General features: G+C 47.8%; 11 protein-coding genes across 11 annotated transcripts; 6 read left to right on the plus strand and 5 right to left on the minus strand.

Annotated features, from left to right (window-relative positions):
• Nucleotides 1-476: 476 nt before the first annotated feature.
• On the plus strand, nt 477-1,156 carry DFJ58DRAFT_326381 (uncharacterized protein). Its single transcript, XM_041379874.1, has 2 exons — nt 477-528; nt 604-1,156. The coding sequence occupies exon 2, from the start codon at nt 678-680 to the stop codon at nt 1,014-1,016; it is 339 nt and encodes a 112-aa protein (XP_041244962.1). The 5' UTR covers nt 477-528; nt 604-677; the 3' UTR covers nt 1,017-1,156.
• DFJ58DRAFT_326307 (uncharacterized protein) lies at nt 1,156-2,155 on the minus strand. The gene is made up of 3 exons (XM_041379872.1): nt 1,942-2,155; nt 1,822-1,871; nt 1,156-1,764 (listed from the first exon to the last, which is right to left on the minus strand). Exons 1-3 carry the CDS (start codon nt 2,017-2,019, stop codon nt 1,296-1,298), a joined length of 597 nt encoding a protein of 198 aa, XP_041244963.1. The 5' UTR covers nt 2,020-2,155; the 3' UTR covers nt 1,156-1,295.
• Nucleotides 2,156-2,203: 48 nt separating this feature from the next.
• Nucleotides 2,204-4,140, plus strand: DFJ58DRAFT_783150 (uncharacterized protein). The gene is made up of 6 exons (XM_041389877.1): nt 2,204-2,572; nt 2,648-2,854; nt 2,902-3,005; nt 3,056-3,266; nt 3,317-3,715; nt 3,763-4,140. Exons 1-6 carry the CDS (start codon nt 2,264-2,266, stop codon nt 3,937-3,939), a joined length of 1,407 nt encoding a protein of 468 aa, XP_041244964.1. The 5' UTR covers nt 2,204-2,263; the 3' UTR covers nt 3,940-4,140.
• Nucleotides 4,141-4,921: 781 nt separating this feature from the next.
• On the plus strand, nt 4,922-6,177 carry DFJ58DRAFT_878221 (uncharacterized protein; the record flags this gene model as incomplete). The annotated part of the gene is made up of 5 exons (XM_041394494.1): nt 4,922-4,962; nt 5,022-5,121; nt 5,237-5,533; nt 5,597-5,699; nt 5,762-6,177. The coding sequence occupies 5 exons, from the start codon at nt 4,922-4,924 to the stop codon at nt 6,001-6,003; spliced, it is 783 nt and encodes a 260-aa protein (XP_041244965.1). The 3' UTR covers nt 6,004-6,177.
• Nucleotides 6,178-6,475: 298 nt separating this feature from the next.
• On the minus strand, nt 6,476-9,878 carry DFJ58DRAFT_783168 (Pkinase-domain-containing protein). The gene is made up of 7 exons (XM_041389878.1): nt 9,387-9,878; nt 8,985-9,233; nt 7,753-8,924; nt 7,418-7,700; nt 7,264-7,363; nt 6,876-7,210; nt 6,476-6,827 (listed from the first exon to the last, which is right to left on the minus strand). The coding sequence occupies exons 1-7, from the start codon at nt 9,714-9,716 to the stop codon at nt 6,750-6,752; spliced, it is 2,547 nt and encodes an 848-aa protein (XP_041244966.1). The 5' UTR covers nt 9,717-9,878; the 3' UTR covers nt 6,476-6,749.
• A 14-nt stretch (nt 9,879-9,892) lies between these two features.
• On the minus strand, nt 9,893-10,700 carry DFJ58DRAFT_783171 (uncharacterized protein). Its single transcript, XM_041389879.1, has 4 exons — nt 10,622-10,700; nt 10,463-10,565; nt 10,285-10,398; nt 9,893-10,228 (listed from the first exon to the last, which is right to left on the minus strand). The coding sequence occupies exons 1-4, from the start codon at nt 10,665-10,667 to the stop codon at nt 10,210-10,212; spliced, it is 282 nt and encodes a 93-aa protein (XP_041244967.1). The 5' UTR covers nt 10,668-10,700; the 3' UTR covers nt 9,893-10,209.
• Nucleotides 10,701-12,820: 2,120 nt separating this feature from the next.
• DFJ58DRAFT_326489 (uncharacterized protein) lies at nt 12,821-14,216 on the minus strand. Its single transcript, XM_041379875.1, has 6 exons — nt 13,581-14,216; nt 13,440-13,529; nt 13,305-13,382; nt 13,099-13,248; nt 12,998-13,042; nt 12,821-12,941 (listed from the first exon to the last, which is right to left on the minus strand). Exons 1-6 carry the CDS (start codon nt 13,767-13,769, stop codon nt 12,897-12,899), a joined length of 597 nt encoding a protein of 198 aa, XP_041244968.1. The 5' UTR covers nt 13,770-14,216; the 3' UTR covers nt 12,821-12,896.
• Nucleotides 14,217-15,291: 1,075 nt separating this feature from the next.
• DFJ58DRAFT_783179 (uncharacterized protein) lies at nt 15,292-15,940 on the plus strand. The gene has a single exon (XM_041389880.1). It carries the CDS (start codon nt 15,402-15,404, stop codon nt 15,888-15,890), a length of 489 nt encoding a protein of 162 aa, XP_041244969.1. The 5' UTR covers nt 15,292-15,401; the 3' UTR covers nt 15,891-15,940.
• Nucleotides 15,941-17,038: 1,098 nt separating this feature from the next.
• On the minus strand, nt 17,039-18,739 carry DFJ58DRAFT_913452 (uncharacterized protein; the record flags this gene model as incomplete). Its single annotated transcript, XM_041395327.1, has 7 exons — nt 18,481-18,739; nt 18,093-18,183; nt 17,677-17,888; nt 17,411-17,467; nt 17,299-17,384; nt 17,198-17,231; nt 17,039-17,134 (listed from the first exon to the last, which is right to left on the minus strand). Exons 1-7 carry the CDS (start codon nt 18,628-18,630, stop codon nt 17,039-17,041), a joined length of 726 nt encoding a protein of 241 aa, XP_041244970.1. The 5' UTR covers nt 18,631-18,739.
• Nucleotides 18,740-20,024: 1,285 nt separating this feature from the next.
• DFJ58DRAFT_726872 (uncharacterized protein) lies at nt 20,025-20,345 on the plus strand (the record flags this gene model as incomplete). Its single annotated transcript, XM_041385412.1, has 4 exons — nt 20,025-20,090; nt 20,149-20,187; nt 20,240-20,272; nt 20,325-20,345. The coding sequence occupies 4 exons, from the start codon at nt 20,025-20,027 to the stop codon at nt 20,343-20,345; spliced, it is 159 nt and encodes a 52-aa protein (XP_041244971.1).
• A 1,053-nt stretch (nt 20,346-21,398) lies between these two features.
• DFJ58DRAFT_840597 (uncharacterized protein) lies at nt 21,399-21,881 on the plus strand (the record flags this gene model as incomplete). The annotated part of the gene is made up of 4 exons (XM_041392625.1): nt 21,399-21,470; nt 21,523-21,646; nt 21,699-21,755; nt 21,817-21,881. 4 exons carry the CDS (start codon nt 21,399-21,401, stop codon nt 21,879-21,881), a joined length of 318 nt encoding a protein of 105 aa, XP_041244972.1.
• Nucleotides 21,882-22,493: the final 612 nt, after the last annotated feature.

The following is a 22,493-nucleotide window of genomic DNA, read 5'->3' on the forward strand; positions in this document are numbered from 1 at the left end:
GTTCGTACGTCGATCAACATTGCAGGTCTGTTTTTGGGCCTCCGCAAATTCGATTTGTTTTCAATAGAGACGACCGCAGTGTGTCGTTGAACGGACACTCCAAAACAAAAGGGATCAACAGGGAGGGAATCCGGCGGAACCCGAATGTCACGTGATCGTAAAACGCTCGACAAAGTGTACCGGCAATGGGAACCCCAACTTCGGAATCTAATGAGCAATGAGCATGGACAATAAATTGACTTGGATGAGCTCGTCGTTGCCACTCACATCGACTTCAAGGGCCAGCCCAGTCATCACGATGGCTGACTCGCGTTTCTTCCCAAAACTTCCACATCCTCTCAAACTTTGACTACTCAGAAAGGTTCAGGGGATCCAATTCGGGCGTCTGTTGTTCACCTCTTGGGCCCTAGAGCTCATTCTCTTCCATGTTCGGCAGCTTCTCAGGCATTCATACAGCTCGTGCAGCCTACTGCGAGATTTCAGCTAGCTCTTGATATGCTATTGCCTCTCCTTACTTCAGCCGCTGATGTCAGTTGAGTTCTGACAATAGTAATCAAGGCTCTTGCTGCTGATTTTCATAACTATTCTGCTGCGATGCACCAGCTCGCGCAACGCATCCCAGTTTCATTCATTCTTTATTCCATGTATACTCCTTATCCGATTTCTCAGATCCTAGGATGCATCTGGTCACTTCAAGTCTCTTCCTCCCTTCACTCGTCGCCTACTTGTCTCCTCGGGCACAAGTCCTACTTCTCCGCGCATACCTCTCAAGCGCTATTGCATGGTTCGTGGTAATCGGCCGATCCTCCCTGAATTTCAGATCCTTTTTTGAGTCGACACCCGCGGTGCCGAACCCTCCAAACAGCCCCGCTGTTCCGCCAGTTGAACTAGATGGGGCAGAGGAACTTGACGGCTCGATGTTCGTCCGAGCAGCCGTGTTGACCGCAGATTACATGGGATGGGTGAGGGAGGGAGAAGAGGCGAGAATGTGGAGTTTGAAAGGGTTTCATATGTAAACAATGAGGAAGATTGGAGCAATGGCTGTTAGTTCGAAACAAGGATGGGGTTTAGCTCAAGATAAATCTTATTGACACTCCTTGAGGTGTAATGTCTGATGGACACGGAACAGAAGGAACCTAGTGATGTATTACAACCCGTAGAATCGTGCTAGAGAAAACGTAAAGGGTATCTGGTGGTAAAGTATACAACAGATGATCGATGAAGTCCGGAGTCCGAGACAGTCTGTGCCAAGTCGGTGCGGTAAATTAGTAATGTAACGATTACAAATCATAACATTAGCTAGATGCCTCGTGGCGCGGCGCAGACAGAGCGGAATCATCTCCGTCAGAGGGACCAGTCCTTACAGAAGCCATGGATTGATCTTCGACAACAGGAATGGCTTCAGTGCTTGCCATAACTGTGTCGTTGCGTGGGTGATTCCCAGCAGATGGTGTATATCCTTGAGCGGGTAGCACTCCACCAAGGTCGTATTTGGGAGGGCGATCAAATTTATTGTAGGCAGGAAGTATATCTTTCCCATCCCAGTCTGGATCATCAGGCCCCCCAGTTCTGCGCCCGGCAGAATCAGTATCCGCAGCATTGACTCTGCGATCAGGGTGATAAACCGATGGAAGAGGGGTAAGACGATGCATCCGATAAGAGGGTTGATATGAAGAACTGAATATATTGTTTTCGGGAGCCTGAGAGTTGTCATAAGGATTTGACGACCTGAGAGATCGTCTTCTCCTCCGCACAATATATATCCTTGATAAAGATTAGTAAATATCTTCTAAGCGCCTCACGTGAAGTCCCCAGGCGCACCTTGCTGCCATCAAGAGGAGCACTGCAACGACGACAATGATAATGTAGATCTATTGAAATAAATATTCACATGATGGTCAGCCCGTGAGGTCGGAAAGTGATAGGTTGATGATAGCTGACCTTGTTAGAAGTGGAGTCACTAGTAGTACTCTGATTCTCATCGGTTGCTAAAATTTCTGAGCGACCCAAGGGCGCCATGGAACTCAAGGGGATGAAAGTCGTTTGGAGAGGCTGCTAGTCGACTTCACACTCGTGTGCGCAGCATTTTCCTATAAGCATTGCTGCATGTGTCCATGTGAACATGTTTATTTTGGTGGCTGGTTGGTGGGGGATGAAGTCTAATTTAAAGTGTATGTACACGCCACAGAAACCAAAGCTTCAACAATGCCATGCACGTGAGTGCTTGTACCGGCAATGGCCCGAAACCCAACTTCGGAATCTAATGAGCATGGACAATAAATTGACTTGGATGAGCTCGCCGTTGCCGCTCACATCGACTTCAAGGGCCAGCCCAGTCATCACGATGGCTGGCTCGCGTTTCTTCCCAAAATCTTCCACATCCTCTCAAACTTTTACTACTCAGAAAGGTTCAGGGGATCCAACTCGGGCGTCTGTTGTTCACCTCTTGGCTAGAGCTCATTCTCTTCCATGTTCGGCGGTTTCTCAGGCATTCATGCAGCTCGTACAACCTACTGCGAGATTTCAGTTAGCTCTTGATATGCTATTGCCTCTCCTTACTTCAGCCGCTGATGTCAGTTGAGTTCTGTCAATAGTGATCAAGGTTCTTGCTGCTGACCTCTATAACTATTCTGCTGCGATGTGCCAGCTCGCACAACGCATCCCGGTTTCATTCATTCTTTATTCCATGTATGCTCCTTATCCGATTTCTCTCAATCCCTTCAAGTCCGTCTTGTACGCTACATTCGTTAAGGAGAGAGAACTCGCCATAGAAATTTCAACCGAGGGCGGGTTCAGTGAAAGGGAGCAATTGGTTTGGGTTCTCTGGAAGATCCTGAAGGGGGATGGTAATGATGTAAATCCGATATTGTCCTACCTTTTATTTCTCTCACAGCCACCCAGATTGGTCCCTATTCTCCTAGTACCTTGACAAAATCACCCCTGCCTCCGGAATTGAGGGCTTCATGTCTGTTTTTGGATGAAGAGACTTTCATGGAAAGTGACCCGTAAGCAGCAACTTCACTCCTGTCGATCTTTCTATATCCGAATTTGTTAGTGATCACTCTGTTGCCAAATCCACGATCACGGCAGGAGAACCGAAGCAATTTGCCGAGCAAGGCGCTTCCAAGAATTCGTTATCATTACTCCCGCCGGCCACAGAGACCAGGATTACACGAGAAACAGATCGAGAGAATGAACGCATCGCCCAAGCAATGAAACTTGTACTTGCAGCTCGTGATCGAGCACTTACACTCACAGAACAACGGGTAAGCATCGTGAATCAGTTTGATATTTGCTCTGACAATCCATCGTGCAGATCTTGACACCTTTAATACCCCACCTGACCTCTCCCACGATGATAACTTCCGTGGACCTACCGCCCATCGTCTCGTATAATCCTAACCTAGCTTACCAGCTTGTCGTCGCTTTACTGATGGCACCTAATAACCTTGCACAAGATATTTCTGTATATTTGGACGCCCTGACATTACTCCCTCCAACGCTCCCATCATTTGACCTCCTTGGCCGTCTCCTTCGTGATACGTCAGCTCTTCCAGATTATTCGACTGGTGGCAAAACTACGATAGCAGACATCGTACGTTCCGAAGTCCTGGGACGCTTTATTCATGAGAGTATCAAGTGGCTTGACAATGCTGAGAGAGACGAACACGAGGGGCTCGTCAGTGATGACCGATTTGCGAAGGGGGTTCAAAATGTTGGTTTCACATCATCTTCGAAGCACATTGCCTTACTTTTTTGCAGCTCTGTCGTTTCTATTCCTCATTGCTCAAGCTCTCGATCGTGGACGCCGCTTCCGATGCAGATTCAACTGAAATGTCACATTTCACCTTACGCCACTCTCGCTTCGAAGAGGCAAACGCTCTGTATTGCATCCTAGCATCAGGTAGATATGACCCTTTCTACACCGCCATGATATAGCAATTTTTGTCTTATCCTATGCATGTTTTCATCTCGTTCCATGGTCACACGTCATTACTTACCACATGCCTTTACTATTAGCTATATGTCCCGCACTCATATGATCCCAGTTTATGCCATGTCTCATTCAGCTGTTTGCATAGTGTTGTAGTTCAGATGCAGGTATGTTTAGAAGATGAAATTTAACGGTTCAAAGCTTGACCTGATCTAATGAGATAAAGTGTGATGTCAATATTTGATCAACGCATACCGTACAGTGTGGTTTATGTAATCAAGGCAAGATCCCTCTAAAAAAGATGAACATTCTGGAATGATGAATCTGCATCGTACATGCATGTACAAGCGTCGTACCGCCGCATTCTCCACGAATTTTGTAACTCTGTTCAGCGGATCAAGAGATATTTGTATTTGTTCAGAAATATTCTGACTCAGGACCCTTGCTTATTAATTATTCCTTTGCCCGTTCCACAACCCTATTACTCTTCTAGCTGATCAAATTGGTATGCCAAAAAACGCTGTCTTCGTCATTTTGCGAGGGACACATGGCGGCTGCACTATGGTCATCGATAAGCTTCTGTACTACACGAATGAGGTGTAGCCTACTGCTATGCTACTTATTAACTCCTTTTTTCCCACCCTGCCAGCAGTGAGTACTTACTGAGACGTTCAATCGCATCCTGCCACTGAAAGTGATACGAATGGAGACGTTACATTCACAACTCAGGGTCAACCTGGTGATACTTGTCACAGGATCGAAGGTTATATATCCCATAACAGCTCGCTATCTAAGTTTACGGGCTCTCAGAATGCGCCTAGTACAATTGCGTCGTTATAGGGCCCTCCCTGGTTCCCCGCAGCCGGAACCGAAGAACCGTTCATTGCGACTTCCCAAAACGTCGGGATGACTGCTCATTCAGGTATTTCCCATCTCTTTGAGATACCTTCTAACAACCAGCGATCCAACTTCTAAATGTCAGATCTGATGGCCAATATCAAGACGAAAGTCATCCTAGTTGGCATTGGGTAAGTTCTGGTTCGACTGTTTCGATACTGACTGACCCACGCGACGCTGAACTTTGAAGAGGCGCGTCATGTTCGGGGAAGACAACACTGACTAAACACATGAAGGACATTATTCCGAATAGTGTCATCGTTCACCAGGATGTGTGTATTGATCTTGATGTATAATGTGTATACGTTGATCCCTCACGGATACGCCGACTAGGATTTCTTTCTGGTAGGAAAGACTTTATATGGCGCTTAGCTTGATCTGGCGTGCTTACCCGGAGACCCGTAGCCGGAAGAGATGCTTTCCACTCACCAAGAACTCAACACCAAAAACTGGGACGCACCGAGCGCCATAGACTGGTCTCGAATGCGGAAGTTTCTCCGGGACGTGAAGAGCTTCGGTAACATCCCACCCGACCATATAGGCTACGATACTTGGGGTGATGGAAGAAATATACCCATCGATGAGAATAAGGCAGATGCCTGGAAAGCACGATTTCAAGATCTTGAGCAACGCTGTTTGGTTGCTGCTAACACCAAAGTAATTTGGGTGTTAGTTGACGGATTCATGTTATACTGGGATCAGGTCTGTAATGCCCCTCGATAAACAATATTATCTCAGAACGGATTCGGGACTATTCATTTTCAGGACGTTATTCGTCAGCTGGATGTGTGCATTTTCTTGCGCGCACCAAAGCACATACTGAAGAAGCGGCGTGAAATGCAGTTTCAGTTTTTGCCACAACCTGGAGGTACGCAAGCTTCCGCAAATCAGTCGAATGTGTCTCACTCATGGTACCATGTTCTCAAATAGTACCTTGGATTGATCCAGAAGGTTATTGGGATATTGTCTGCTATCCTGAGTACGTTGCGGCGCATCAGGACCTATTCAAGGATGGAAATGTTGAAACTGGCGAACCAAGTGAGAGCCAGGTGAAAGGGTTGCTTGTGATTGAGCCTGAAGCCAAGGAGAAAATGGATATGATAGATATTGTAGAGACTTGCTTGGAGAAGCTTGCTTGTGTGACGAGCGACCTCATGGGACTTACTATGTAGAATATTCAGTCCAGTTTTCGACACCTCCGTATATATATTGTAAAACATTTTTCGTGTTCACCTCTCGACACCGCTGGGTGTACATACGCTGTTTTGTGGCCAGACGATGACCACACGTGGACGTTTCGGCGATGTCGATCGTACCATTGCAATTTGGTACTCAACAAAACATATGAATACCGACTCGGAAATACGTCCAGGTGAGGGCAGCACGTGGCCACAGGAATTCAAGTGGGTGTAGATACAACCGACCTACGAAGTTGAGGAAATCCAATACCGAGATTGGACCGCATCGGGTGAGAATAAATGGCGCACCGGCCTTCGTCAAAAACTCATGACATGAAGAAACGTCAGTGATGATCGTACAGTCGGACACTACGTACCCCAGGTATCTTCAGAATCAACACCCTCCATCCGATTCCAACGTGGATCCTTGGGCAGAAAGACATACAAGTGAAAGTACCCCTGCTTGTAGCATTAACGGTCGGTGAATGTTTGCATGACGAAATATCACAAGACGCACAGCGCCAGTAGCCAGTGAGTTTACAGATTTTACAACAGACTTCCATTGCAACTTCGTACGCATCAAAACATTATAAACAGCGAGACGAGTGAAAGTGGGGGTAGCATCGGATTATACATAGATCGTAGACGTGGAACAAACAAAAAGAAGGTGGTGCAGAGACAAACCGACGAATGAAGCTGAGTAAGTCCAAAAACCTTGACGAGACTGGCAGCACGAAACATCATGATGACGGTTTGGTCCTGAATCTCAGGAGAGGGGCAAGACCGGATGGCGCACAAGCCTTCTTCAAGAACTCGTGCTGCACAGAAACATTAGGAATGAGACGTGGGGAGACAACCTTCCATACCTGTAAGAGCTCGCTCGAATTGGCGCGACTTTTGACATCAACACATAGGCATACGCTGAGGAAGCTCTTCAGCTCCTTGCTCAGTGCTTCGGGCTTCTTGAGCGTTGGCGTCCCGTTCGTCGCAATCAGGTACAGTGCCTTTAATGGCTCCTCATCAAGATAAGGAGGCTCGTTCTCGATCATCTCGATTGCCATAATGCCAAGTGACCAGATGTCGACTTTAGCACCGTATTCCTTCTGCTTCACGACCTCCGGCGCCATCCAGTATGGGGTACCGACCATTGTCGCACGCTTGGATTTCTGATCAGTGAGTTTAGCGCAGAAACCGAAGTCGGCTGTGCAACACATCAGAGACCAGTGCAAGATTGCAAAAAAAGAAGATGCGTACTAATTTTAACGCGGCCCTGGGCATCGAGGAGGACATTATCGGATTTGATATCACGATGGATGATGGATTGGCTGTGCAAATGACACAGACCCTTGCATGTCTAGCGGTGCGTGAGTATCACCCACGAATTATGACAAATAAAAAAGGTACGCACTTCCAAACTTATGCTAGAAATCTGATCTTCTTCCAGTGTATTGTTCTCTATGATATCCGTGAGGGCACCGCCCTCCATATATTCCATGACGACCCAGAGTTCATTGTTCTTTACGAGGTACGACTCGAGGAAGTTGACTATGTTGGGGTGCTGGGATTCCTTCATGACGAGGATCTCGTTCACGATTAGTTCCTTGCGAGGCTGGTGTGAGAGGTCCATTTCTTTGATAGCAACCTTCTTGCCTGTGGCAAGCGTTTTTGCGACATACACATGTCCAGAAGCGCTGTGGATAACTCGTCAATATTCGCCAGTAGCTAATGCAATGAAAGCCTCACCCCTGTCCGACTTTCTTAATCTTACTGTACAAGGTCTTCGGATCATCGTCAGATACAACACTCCGGAGCTTCTCCATGATCTGCGCTTCGGTCATTGCGCTAATCCGCTTCTCCTTATCTTTTTCCTTTTCCTTGGGTTTCTTCTGCAGTGCCTCTGCAGCGGCTGCAACACCTGGGTCTTCGCCTTCGGGTACAGTGACAGTAACATCAGGTGCCGGCGGCTCCTTCTTCTTCATTGTCTGCAGCGGCTTTACAGGTGGAGGACCAGCAACAGCTCCAGTGACACCTGCCACAGGCTCCGTCACAAGTTCAGAAGTAGCCGGGGCAGATTTAGAAGGTACCAAGGGAGGCCGCTCGACGGCAGCCACAGCCTGCTGCTCCTTCACTTGCTGGCGCTCACGTTCACGCTCTTCGCGCCGCTGGCGTTCCCTTTCCCGTAGCTCCCTGTCCTTCCGCTCCCGTTCTTGCTGTCCAATAGCATCCATACTCTCCTTTCGCTTCGGGGCCTGGTCCAACGAAGGTTTCCCGGTCACTTGATCACGAACCTGCGCTCGCGCACGAAGGTCTGCAGTCGAGGGTGTATGGTCTGGTACAGGGGGTTTGGGAGCGGCAGGTGCGGGCCGTGTGGCTGCTAACAATGGTCGCGGAGGGGCAGGTCGGGAAGGCTGCAAGGAGGTTGATGCTTGCAACATTTGGGGGATTGGGGGGCGCGGAGGTGCGGAAGGCGAGGCGGTAGAAATGGTGTTGGCGTGCTGGGCGTGTGAGCCATTGACGAGCTCAGCAACGCGTGCAGCAGCGAGGGCAGTTGTAGAGAGCCCGTTTGTCCCCGTCTCTGCTGGAGCGGAGTCTTGTCGCTTGCGGGCTGTGTCGAGGGGAGATGTGATCTTAGGGAGATTAGATCCGCCGAGACCTGTGCCGCCGAATCGAGCAGGTGCATCTACACCGTATGGTGAAAGAGTGTTGCTTGATATGGTAGAACCGACGAGGGTGGAAGCTGCAGATGTCCCAGAGACAGACCGTGATATCGAGTTCATACCCATCTCTTCCAACTCACGCTTCTGATGATCAGTATAAAATTCGAGGACGTCGAGGACGGCTTGAGGGTCTTTAGCGTAATCTTCACGAGTAATTGCAGACTTTGTAAGAAGCTTGCTCCATTGTTCGGGCATGCCCTGGAACATAGACGTGAGTGAGACAAAGATTATGGCATTTTGAATGTAGCATGCACGCACAGTGAAAGCACCTGATATGGGGTCAAATCCAACGTGGACCTTGTGCACAAAGTTGGTCGGGTTGCTAAAGCCCATCAATGGACTGCGAGAGTATACATCATCTTGCCATCCGTAAAGTTCTTCGTCATTTTTGAGGGCGAGATGGTATCGTTTATCCTTGGTTTCAAGGAGTAGACAATAAGGCTTGAGATCGACACGTTCGATGTTCGTGATATCCTTGAGAGGGATGACGCTCTGCTGTGGTGACGTCTATATGATGATCCGTCAGTATGCATGACCTACTCAGTACGAAAGCAAGGATACGAAGAAGACCAGTGAAGATATCATGCATCTAGTAGCATGCCATGGCAGTGCTTCATTCCTCGAAGCACAAGGTAATCAACCAATCTACCGTGGACTCACCTCGGTCTTGTGTATGGAGAGTGTTTGTTCCTTCAATACGAGCCATTTTCGGAGAAAGATAAAACTTGCAAACCCCTCTTCCTTCAGGCTAACCATCCCAGTTCTTATGACATGCGTGTTGAACACTGCCTGAGAGTTGCGATTGGGCGATCCGCCTATCCCAGTGTAATCAGTCGAGTATGACGAGCCAGAAGAAAAGGATGGGTTGTAGCCTGAGGTTTGGAGAGCATTATGGGAAAATATCGGACCCTCAGTTCCTCTTCGGACAGGTGCTTGGGGTGCAGGTCGAGAAGGCGTCAGATTTGTTGCTGTTACTTGATTGAAGGCCATGGCGGGTGCAAAGAGATGAAGTGGGACAAGGAATGTTCCTCGCTGGCCGGGACGGCGAGACTGAGAACTTCGTAGTTGTTCGTGATGATGGCTGGATGCACGACGTCGAGAGCTAACCTTCTTCTGATTGAACGGAGGCTTTCAAGCTCAAGTTCAAGTACCCCCAAAAATGGCGAAACTTGGACAACAACAACTGTCCGGATCTGTCCGTCAAGGGGACACATCACCACGGTAACACCTGGTAGCACAGATCCTTCAAATGGTACTACTATGGCCCTTAATTTTGGTTCTAACGTTCACATCGGCAGGATAAATGTCATCTACAATCCTGCTCTAAAGCTCCTTTCTGTCCTTGAGGCAGCTCGATATCTATTAACACCGCTGATAATCGACACTCGAAAATGATCCGTGCAAAGTCTTCTGCAGGGAGTGGAAGGTGTTCCGATAAGATGAACTTGACAGATGAACTCGACAGATGGACCAGCATGACCAGCTACTTGTTCTTTGTCATCCTGTATAACGTCAGTGAATGAAAATTGTCTAGATCTTATAAATGTCTGAAACTCACTTGTAAGTAAAGCGTTTTTTGGTGTGCGCAAATTCACCGAGCTTATGACCGACCATATCCTGCGTTATCATCACAGGAACATAGTCTTTACCATTGTGCACCATGAAACGGATACTGACAAATATCAATCAGAATGTTCTATAAACTAGAACAGACAAGGCTTCAATGAGAGTCTCACCCGACAAAATTTGGGAGGATAGTGCACGCGCGAGCCTGCGTTCTTATAGCAACGTTGTTGATGAGTGCATCCTTCAGATTTGGAAAGGCTACAAAATATGGGCCTGGACAAAGTCACGCATGAATGTGAGATCGACCGCACAGTTGACAAAAGACAAACCTTTCCAAGCAGACCGCCCAGACCGTAGAATGAGCGAAGGCTGCATGACTAACGGAACAGAAGAATTCAAAGTCAAAACTAAGTCTGCTTATATAACGCATTTGCAATAATAAAATTTACACATATGGGCGTTAATAATTAAAGTCTGGCTGCTCAATTTCAAAAGTTCGAGTTCACCGGGGAACCGAGCGCCGCTAAGCGTCGTTAAACCTGTCCTAAACGGGACTTGTACGTACCTAAACCTTACGGCGTGCAGCGCCAACACTTGGTGCAGTAAATTATCTACAAGCAGCCTTAAAGCACGTCCTAAACCTCGTCATTTCTAACCCTCAGCAGACTCAACCCTTATCTCAACCTCACTAAGTAGCAATGTATAATCAATTGATTCGATTTTTGAGTCAGGGATGATCAGATTATATTCACGAACATACTACATATGATATACTCGTCAGGAAAAGGGTCAGGAATGCTAAGGGTTAGGCCTGTTGAGTGTTAGGAACGTGAATGACAAGGTTTAGTGAGGTTTAGGACGTGCTTTAAGGCTGCTTGTAGATAATTTACTGCACCAAGTGTTGGCGCTGCACGCCGTAAGGTTTAGGTACGTACAAGTCCCGTTTAGGACAGGTTTAACGACGCTTAGCGGCGCTCGGTTCCCTGGTAAACTCGAACTTTTAGAATTGAGCAGCCCTTCAAGTCAATGAGACGCCAATTTGATTATGTTCAAGTTCAGCTTGCTCGGCCCAGGAAAGCTCAAATCCTTTGATGCAGGGAGGTGGATTTGATACTCTGGCGATGAGCCAGAATATCTCGAGTGCGATCGGTCCTTTACTTTGGGTCATTTTAGCGCTGAACTCAGTGATAGCAAATGGCGATGCAAGTTGCAAGAGCACATCCCATAAATACGATAACCGAGTAATCGGTCAAACCAGTGACGAGTCGATGAGCGTTATCGGTGAAAAACGCGACTGCCCGCGCTTGGCTGATGTGTCCCCCATACCACTCGTCCGGGTCGGTGCTTTGTTTTCTTTAGCTTCGTACAGCGCTACTTCAGGTGTCATGTGTCGTGTCTCATCTTCATTGCCAACTCTTGGATTGCCTTGTAAAATGTCTGCACTCCGGAGCACATGCACGTGATAGAACTTTGAAGTATTACTGAGTAGGGCAGCAGAGCTTGAATGATGACATGGACACCCCAACTCAAGACCACGGAACCAGAAGTTGGAAGACTTCAGTGTATTCATATGGTTCTCCTCGTCAAAATGCTTGACTAAGTCTCGTTGTCAAAGAGACATTACCTGGTGTTTACGCTACGAGGCTCGCTTCGCAAGGCACACCGTTTTCGACAGCATTACCAGGGACACACAAAGTTGTGGTTCATGCCAATTCCATGACACCATGACTTACTGATTACGACAACGCAGGGTGTGGTATATAATGAGACCTAGTGCCCTTGCTGCATGCAAGAAGCAATAAGCTAACGATGGCGAAGTCCTCCGTCTCACATGACTATTTCATATGCCATAAACAGGACACATATACGGAGTACAAGGCAGCAAGCACATATTTCAAACAGGCACATCTTCACCGTTTGAGAACTTAGCCCATCACTTACACAGTCGGGAAGATCCATTCCATAAATGCACTAGAAACTGAGCTACCTTCCTCCGCAGAGGAAGGGGCGCTCCCCATACCTCGAGAGCCGCCTTTACGTGCCGAGGGGTTGGATCTTGTTCCCTGTACCGCACTGATTAGTTGTCCCGAACAGTGTATATCAACCGACTTACCCAGCCGACTTTCGTGCGCAATTCATGAAATCTTCGATGTCCGCTCCTATTAGTACCATCAGCACTGCGTCACGTCATCTAGCGTCAGACATGACATTACCATCAAGTTCGTACCAAGATATTTCCTCAACCTCCTTAAGGAAGGCCCACGTCTTCGTGTCCCTCACGGTAAGGGCGGATGCATGCTCGCTGCTAGAGAAAGCTGTAGCCAGGTCATCTCGGCCAAAGACTTGTAGCCAACGTTGGCAACGGGCTGCTCGATCGAGAGTGTGGAATTTGATGGCTACAACAGGGAAAGTTAGCAGTGCAGTCAGGTCAGATCGCTGGGGTACGCGCTAGAAAAAAACGGCCCGAGTGGTTTGTGCTGCTTGTCTGTCATCGCCGACGGCCACAGGCAGATGCATCCGGATGACTCGAATTCTTGAATCACAGTGTTGATGCGTTTCTGACGAAGCATTAGCTATGCTAGTACAGCATTAACGGTACAACAATCAAGAACACACTCGATTCTTTGGAGATTTAGACTTCAGCAAATACTGTGCCACATGTCTTCAGAAGGGATACAATGGACGTTTTGAGAGACGACACGTACATCCCCGCGGTTTATGATCACCACCGCATTCCACTTGATCGCAAGCTAGTCAACCACCACGTCGTGTCAGAGACGTATTATAGCTTGTGAATGGTACATACCGATGCTACTTTGGCAGCCCACGGTTGCACGTCAGCATTGTATGGGACGTCGTCGACCTGAATATAAAACATCGGGCGCTTGAGCATGTTGCAGACCGCACGGGCAAACGTCCTCTTGCCCGTTCCTGGTTCCCCTTTGAGGAGGACATTCTACAAAATGGTAAGGGTCAACAAGAGAGTTGCAGGAGCGTCATTTTAAAACACACCATGCCTTGCTGAACTTGCTCTGGCTGTGGAATTCCAGGAGAACATCCAATGTTATCCAATAAGGATTGAATGAGATCCTGCAACAAACGCGTTGGCTTGCGAGACAACGGTCCCAGAGTTACTCTCGCACGTACCTTGGTCTGTTGGTCCTTGATCAGCTTTCTCCACCCGTCCTGATTATACGCGGATGCATCGGAATCCAAACCCCCGAATGTAACCCATTCCTAGACATCAAGGTTGGCTTGAAGATCAGTAACAACGTACGACGTACTTACGTGTTTTTCGACATCATATTCTGCAATCCATGACAGCCGGTCTATCGCCAATACCTCCATATTTTCCAGAGGCAACTTCTCAAGGTGAGGTGTAAGGGGGGGAGGGAAGAACATGTCTGATTGAAGTAAAATGGGAAGGTTTAATTGAGGTAGATGGGAAAGGTTGGATGTCGGTACCAGGGAATCCATGAAGGTTATAATGAGAAACCGAAGTGTTGAACTGTAGCAATATGGAATGTAGAATTGTGGACAGGGTCCATGCAAGAATGAGCAAAGCAAGAATAGGCTTGAGCACGAGGCAAGGAACAGCGGGCAATGTATTTTGGAACATCAGAAATAACTGATGAACAATGAAGATGAGATGTGGAAATATACGATTGTTCCACGGCCAAGGGAGTCAGACTCCAATGTCAAACATCGACCATCCTCGATTGATCCTCCTACAACATACTAGTTAGTATGCGTCGTCGGAAGCAATGACGGTGAGACTCTCTGCGCCTGAGACAGCAAGATGCTATCGATATCAGACTTCAGCAATGCGATGCGACCGCTGCAGCGAAGGTAGGAGACAAAAATCATGTATCTCCGCTCGTCCCTGATCTGGTCAGTTTATGCCCATTGAAATTGTACTATCCGAGTTCGGGCCCTTCTGCGTTAAAATGGAGCGTCATCGACAGGCCCTCCATGATTGGAACAATACATGAGACAGATACAGCAGGGGCCTTCGCAGATGAAAGACCTATAATCAAGGTCAACATTCAATAAGATCGTAAACTAGTGGGGTGACACCAGTGAACCTCGGACGTGACCAGAGGTTTGTCCCATATAATCTAAAGATTGACATGCGACAAACCGTTGATGTGACCTGTTCACAGTTCCATCGAATTCGCTGCGACAAGCTGTGACCAGCAAAAAAAATCGATTGACAGGCCAAAACCAACGGCATAATAAGACGGTCACTTTACCGAGCGTAAATCCTCGTGCACTACGTTCCCTCGGATTGCATCAAGTACCACTTGGAAAAGTAACTGCCAGGCTCGGATGGTTACAACTCCGATGCCACAGTGAGAATTCCTTTGTCATCAGACACATCCCAACCTCCCGCAAAACCAACCTTGATCATAGCTATATAGCTTACTTCTTCCCATCGGGAGACCGTAGAAGCACACGCTGTAAATGGCCCAATGTCTATTCCATTCCATTCACTCGCGAATCGAACAAGTTTATTCTCACTCTTGACGCCCACGATGATCTTGGCAGTTCGCCTTACGAAAAATTAAAGTGTACACTTCCCTGGTTTCCCTTTACTCCCCTACAGGGTTGCAGTTTTGAGCCCAGCCTTCTAGCGCATCCAGGCCCATGGAGGGAAACCTGACTGCGCAGCCTCATCTCAAGGGCTGTAATTTTGCAATGGTGGCAAAAGTTCATACACACTTGTACCTAACGGGGAGGTTTAGGCCTGTTTCAACTCATTCACAGCTATGACATACTGGTGGTTGTACGACTCTTGTGAGACCACTATTTTCTAATGCACCGAAGATCTAAGGGTGATATCAAGGAAACCAACATCCGGCATCGCTGGGCGATGACTGACTGGATGGACCGGTAAGTTTTCCTCTTTTCGTTTTCTCAGCTCCATCTGCGTTGCGGGGTGCGTCTGGACAGACATTGCGACCCCTGTCCTCTAACAACTTGAACTGACCGTGTCGTAGCAACACCAAATATGTGGATTGCGATGGCACATCACATGCGAAGCTGGAGATGTCATTAAACTAGTGTCGGTAGGCTAGTAGTGACGCGTTGACTAACATCGAGAGTAGGATGACAACTTTTACTCCCCGACTCAGTCATATCCCAAGGAACACTAGTACTACAGTGTGTGACTTGATGGCAATAAACGACCTGAACGCAGCGCTGGAGGACTACTTTGCGGGCAAGGTTTTGGAGGTGGAAGGTAGAAAACGAACGAGATGTGCGTGCTTTCTGGATCCCTCACTACTTCTATTGCTTATCTTGGCGTGTGTTGCTACTAGCATGCAACTTGTGATCTGGTGTCGGCTTTTGCATCATAGTGGAGCCCTTTACCTCTCCCAAGCATTCTCCTGCCCCATGCTCGAGATCTGGGACATAACGGTGTCACGCTTTCTCGAGCTCGTCTGCGTTTTCGTGAAATGGAAAGAGTCTTTAGAGAAGTTGCGACTTATTGGCGATGATTTTTACTCGCCTTCATGTGCGATGTTTGTCGGGTCACTAACTGAAGACGAATTTACTAGTCCTAAGGTGATTCTTAACTCCTGTACAGTAAGCTAATTCATTTTGGGTGCATGGCCCGTTATACTGATCTAGTTTGCCGATTGGCCACTGGCGATCAAAAGATGGTGCATTGTGCTCCTGTCTTATTGTGTGTGATGTCATCCATCGTGCTAATTCCCGTTATTGTTTCCAGAGTCCAGAAGGTCCAGACCACCGACCTCACGGCAACGTTTCTTCCAGATGACGACACCGACTACATATATGTACTCGAGGACTGCCTTTCTTCTTACACAAACTTCATCCAGGACATAAGAGGGAGCTCGAGTCACCAAATGACCATAGAGATAACATGCATTTCCGGTGATTGCACCTTGCACCCGCCGACCTGGCCACGAAACAATTACAGCGTCGTGTATTCTACTAGAGTCCTGACAACCAGAGACAAAAGAACGCAGAGTTGCTTCATTAATTGTCTGTTCCTCACAGCCTCATTCCTCTCAGAACCAATCCCGATCCGTACCAGTCATTTAATTGTCAACCGCTTTGCCAACGAGCTTCGCCAACTGCTCGTCGATTTCCAAGGGAACCCGGAGCTGCTAAACAATAAGAATGTAAAGTACGTGATGAACGAATTTGATTGGCTGACAACTTTGCAGCTTACATAATCGGGCAATCCTTTTTGTCTCGTTCCCCAGATTGATCTGGTGCAAAGTTGCAAACCAGCGAGGCGCGTTGATATGGCTTTCTCTGCTCACGGCACCAGGCCTATCGTGTTTCACGGGCAATAGTGCGTTCCTTCCATCGGCTTCATATCGGGCATCCCCTTCGAAATTGCCGGTGGCCATGCCTGGTGGAAACAGATAAATACACGAGAGCTGAAAGGAGGATTCTCCACCAATACTTGCGAGACCCATTTAACGATATCAGAGCTTCCCGAGCTCTCCAAATATCTTCAACTTCGAGTTATTCCTTCACTCTTCCTGCAATAAGCCATGGACTCGTTCTTCACACTTGCTGCCCTCTCCTCAGCGCCCGTTTCTTCTGAAGAGACGCAAGCACAAGTACCAGTTGACAAGGAGTGCTACAGCAATGCCAACTGCTACTGCGTCATCGCATGATCAGCATCATGCCCACGCCGGTATGTTTCTTTTCTCCCTTCCATGCTGCCCATGACTGAGTCTGTCGTTAGAGTATCAATCAGATTACTAGAGCTCATCTCTCGCAACTGTGTCATTATCACTGTACATCATCATTCTCCTTCCTGCGCTGGTCATCCATTCGTTCGCGAAATTCACCTCATTCTGTCACAGTTGACAGCATTATGTATTGTGTTATTTATGGTTTTGGTGGACAGTAGTACTTACATCCGGTATGCCAAGGCTGCTGGGGATCGCAACGCTGGAATTTTGTATATTCACATATCATTGACTCGGCTACACTTTCCTTAACTTTCTGTCGTACGTACTCGAGCTCTCGGGCAGTGACTCCATCCGAATACCAAATATGTGCACCGTGTGCATCTTGATACTTGAAGTGTGATCTGAGTTGTAACTGTAAGCGCGCAGGCAGTGAATCACAATAAGCATCCTGACGCCAATGTCTTTCTCGAGCTCGTTGATACCATGCAGCTCTTCCTGGCAGCAAACATCAGTACTGAAAACAATGTTGCGCGGTGATGCAAGGTTGAGATTTTGTAGAGTAACATTACAAACTGCGTGCATCAAAAAGATTCAAAACAACCATTTCAAGCCAGTAAACAGGACACTGCGATGGTAGGGGCGACAGAAGGACATGGAAATCGAATGTGACATGAATGCGTCGCAAAAATCTCAGTATTGCTCACTCCCAAAATTGCTGGTGGAATACTGGAATCTTCGTCCCGTCCATCTATTGGCAAAACATCATGCGTCCCATCCCCCTCAGAGCTCGCACCGGGACCAACTAGCGCCTCGATAGCCTCTTGTCTTCCTTGACGGCTCAGCAGTGCTCCGGGGTGATCGGAGGCACGAACATGGCGACACGCTCTTGGTAAACGGCATGTGCGCGATACCTCGCCTTCAAAATCACCTCAGCACGCCACATCAAAAAGGACGAGACAAAGCAATGAGCATGGTAGAAGTTGGATGAGGTATGAGCAAAGTCGGCGGGAAGTTGAACTTAGGCGAGTCAGGCAAGAGGAAAGGGAAGGGGTGGATGATGATCTGAATATGGTCATGTGAAGGCTCCATAGAAAGAACCGTGGAATAAACGTGTACATACCCAGAAGACCTGTCCGCACAAGTATCTCGGGTATCGGGACCAAGCATAGACCGCGTGTTAAGAATCCACGTCCAAACTTATAGTGAGTGGTCTATCGAATTGTCGCATAGTGAGCAATGTGCCAAAATATTATTTAACGAGTTTTCTTGTCTATCTGCGATAAAGGCGGTGAAATTTGTGAGACATGCCAGCGTTCCGAGGATATAATCTGTCATCGCGAGGGTTATGTGTTGTTGGATAACTGCACGAATGAGTGGAAGGCCTGAAATGAACATGAAGATGCTGCGCGCGATTGCTTGTGCTGAATTAGATAATAAAGGTGTAGGACTTAAATCATACCAAGGAATATGATAGTATTTGTTGCATAGTTGCAAGAAGCCTAACTTACAAGATGGCCACGTTTGAATGGTACTGCAAATAGTAAAAATGGATCATAAAACAAGGGATATGCGGATGCTGCGTGTAATTCATTGTGTTGGGGACAATTATCAAATTCGAGAACTCGCGAGTTTGTTCTCGCAAGTTTGTTCACTAACATCTTGTTAGACTGCAATGAAAATCATGAGAAATAGAGTGCAGTGAAAGAGACTACCAACACAGAGAAGCAGGAGGAAAAAGGAATGACACGAGATAACAAAAGGGAGAAGAATAGAAGGAAGTACCGAGGGGACCGGTGAGGCAGTGACTCAGGCGTGCTCCTTGACTGTGATTCGAGAAAGGGAAATAAGTTCCCGCGCTAGCATAGGTGCCTGGACGTTTTCATCCTACTCCGTTTGTACTCCGTAGAGTCGCACAGCGCTGCGGGGGTTTCGACATTTTACCACATTTTGCCACTAGTGAAATCACATTCGAAATGCAATCCAGAGCATTCCAGGCTAGGGATTGTAATTTTGCAAGAGGTAAAATGTCCAAACCTCTGATCAGTGTCGGGGATGAATCATAAATTTCAATATTTGTTCGAGCAAGCAAGGTCATCAGCAACGCCGATCCCTAGTTGGCAGAGAGTGCGGCGTAACGGCGTTGCCCATTCGCATGAGTCAACGTGGCAACAACTTGAACTTGAAGGCCAAACTGACTCCAACGCCACCTGGGCGCTGCAAGGTGCCTCGTGAAATTCCAGACCGTGAGGCACTTTTGGTGTATCTTTTTTGTTCGAGTTTTCAAAGTAGTTCAGGCTTGTCCCTATTGGTTTTTCTGCATTTGCACACATTGCTGACTTGCTTCGCAGCGTGTCACGGTATAGCAGGTGCATCATATTCCCTATTACAATCACTGACTGATCTGCCATCATAACGGCGTCTCTTGTAAAAATCCAGCCATTGCTTGCCCAGGACAGCACCGAAGGCAGGAGGAAGACTGAACGTGGGCTCGTGTATGCAACTGACTGCGTCCAGAAGTTGGAAGTAGAGTAGCCAGTTGAAGGCGAAAGAATCGTTGGTATCCCTCCCATCGGTACTAGTTCTGGCACTGGGCACTTGGACGACGCGTGCAACTCGAGTACTTGGAATCCCCGTGCAAGCGGGTAGCCACCACGATTATATGTATATCGTGCTGGTCTATTGCGTTGTTAGAATACGATAGGGCAAGGAAACGCCTCACACTGTGAACACAAGAGCCAAGAACAGGTAAATTTCACCTGTGAACTTATCAGATGAGTCCTTCACGCCAGAGTCATGGGTCACTCTTATCAAGTGCAGTTCACTAGCCACGTACACGGACCACAATAAGTAGTCAGGCTTCGGCTCTACCACAAGTCTTGCAGCAATCTAAACAGCATTCGATCCTATCGACCCGGGCCACGTGTGCGTTGACAGCTAGCTCGGGGCTTCACGGTTGTCTTAATTCTGCCAGTATGTCCAAGACGCCCTCTTCTGTGGAGTATAAAATGGGCAGTACCAAAAATCTCTCAACAAGTGGAATCAACTCATCATCATGTTTATCCGCCTCTCTACTGCTTTCGTTATGCTCTTCGGCCTGACGGCCCTTGTCGGTGCTACAGTGCCTGCAAGCCTCTCCTCACGTCAAATCTTATCATGTTGTCATACGACGTTCGCAGGTCCCTGGCAAGCGTGACAATGTTGCGAGGGTGGCCCAAGTAAGCCTTGTTTCGCACCCAACGTTTCAAACTCACCGCGTCATGTATGCAGCCCGCACCTGACCTGAGCATGCCAGGAACCCGAGTAAGCGTTGTTTCGCAATGAACATTTCAAACTCACCATGTGATGTATGCAGTCCGAACCTACCCCAAAGTAACAGGGCGCGCGCAAGCCTTGCTGTACGGCCCCAGTGGTTAGCAAGACCTCTTTCGCATCAGATCTCATCGTGTTGACTGACGGCGTATTGTACACAGGGCAACTACTATACGGAATCGAGCCTGTATACAGAACCAGTCACAAGGAATCTCAAGTAGAATAGTGCTCACAAGGACACAAGACAAATGATCACCTTGCGGAGCAAGGTCATGTTGGACGGAAGATAATCTGTCAGTCACCTGATATGAACATCATGTGCTGTGTAATCACGTGAGATAATTTGCAAGTGACCTAGACCTAAAATCTAGAAACTCAAAACTGTAGCAATTGCAGAAATCCAAAGCACCGCCGAATTGCCTGCATATCGGAGCAAGGTCAGAAGTTCGCAACGCGAACCCCTAGTTCGGTAGTTAGAGTGAACGATTATGGCGTGTGATTACGGGACGACTCAAAATTCGAAAATCGCGTGAAAATCACCATCCACTATAATTCCTCTTCGCACCAATTCTCGAAGACGCTGGAATTTAGCTGTCTTGATCGCGCATTCCTTTCCCCTCTCATATCCCTCCCATCGGTAGTAGTTCTGGCACTGGGCACTTGGACGACGCGTGAAACTCGAGTACTTGGAATCCCCATGCAGGCGGGTGGCCACCACGATTATATGTATATTGTGTTGGTCTGTTGCGTTGTTAGAATACGATAGGGCAAGGAAACACCTCACACTGTGAACACAAGAGCCAAGAACAGGTAAATTTCACCTGTGAACTTGTCAGATGAGTCGTTCACGCCAGAGTCATGTGTCACTCTTATCAAGTGCAGTTCACTAGCCACGTATACGGACCGTAATAAGTAGTCAGGCTTAGGCTCTGCCACAAGTCTTGCAGCACTCCAAACAGCATTCGATCCTATCGACCCGGGCCACGTATGCGTTGACAGCTAGCTCGGGGCTTCACGGTTGTCTTAATTCTGCCAGTATGTCCAAGACGCCCTCTTCTGTGGAGTATAAAATGGGCAGTACCAAAAATCTCTCAACAAGTGGAATCAACTCATCATCATGTTTATCCGCCTCTCTACTGCTTTCGTTATGCTCTTCGGCCTGACGGCCCTTGTCGGTGCTACAGTGCCTGTAAGCCTCTCCTCACGTCAAATCTTATCATGTTGTCATACGACGTTCGCAGGTCCCTGGCAAGCGTGACAATGTTGCGAGGGTGGCCCAAGTGAGCCTTGTTTCGCGCCGAGCATTTCAAACTCACCGCGTCATGTATGCAGCCCGCACCTCACTGGAGCAACCCAGGAACCCGAGTAAGCGTTGTTTCGCAATGAACATTTCAAACTCACCATGTGATGTATGCAGTCCGAACCTACCCCAAAGTAACAGGGCGCGCGCAAGCCTTGCTGTACGGCCCCAGTGGTTAGAAAGACCTCTTTCGCATCAAATCTCATCGTGTTGACTGACGGCATATTATACACAGGGCAACTACTATACGGAATCGAGCCTGTATACAGAACCAGTCACAAGGAATCTCAAGTAGAATAGTGCTCACAAGGATACAAGACAAATTGAAATGCCATGGCAGGTGTGTTCAAGCGTCTGAGTCTACGCGTCTATCAAACATGTGTGAAGCTCCAAAATCCAACAGGGACAAGTACTTGCATGTATAAAAAGACAAATGTTCAAATGCTGCAGACATGATTCACTGAGTATAAAAAAGTGAAACTCGCCTTGTCCATCCGAATCGTGGTAATCTGCATGTACTCATAGTATACAAGCCGTCGTCCTTAACTCCTTCGCAGAATGAATTTGATGGTTAACAGAGCGCCTTGAAGTGACTGTGCAAGGAGTACCAGACGCTGGATGTCGAACAGTAGGAACCTGTGAGATATTGACATGAAAGGCACTCAGCGTAGTTGAGGTTGAGCAGCCGAATGTTCAAGTTATTGATGAAATGGAAGTTGTCTCTGTTGCATTCGCTCTGGATGGGAGGACCGATAGCAATCAAGACAGGCTCTGGGAATTTGGAAATGTGGATCGCCAATTCGCAGCGCGAGTTTTCGAGAGCTCGGAATGTAGCTCGAAGTGCGCTATGGCTATGGCGCAATATATATCGGATCACTGGCTGATCTGCCATCATAACGGCGTCTCTTGTAG

Source organism: Suillus subalutaceus (genome assembly GCF_016647625.1).
Source record: "Suillus subalutaceus strain FC151 chromosome Unknown DFJ58scaffold_40, whole genome shotgun sequence".
NCBI classification, from domain to species: domain Eukaryota; kingdom Fungi; phylum Basidiomycota; class Agaricomycetes; order Boletales; family Suillaceae; genus Suillus; species Suillus subalutaceus.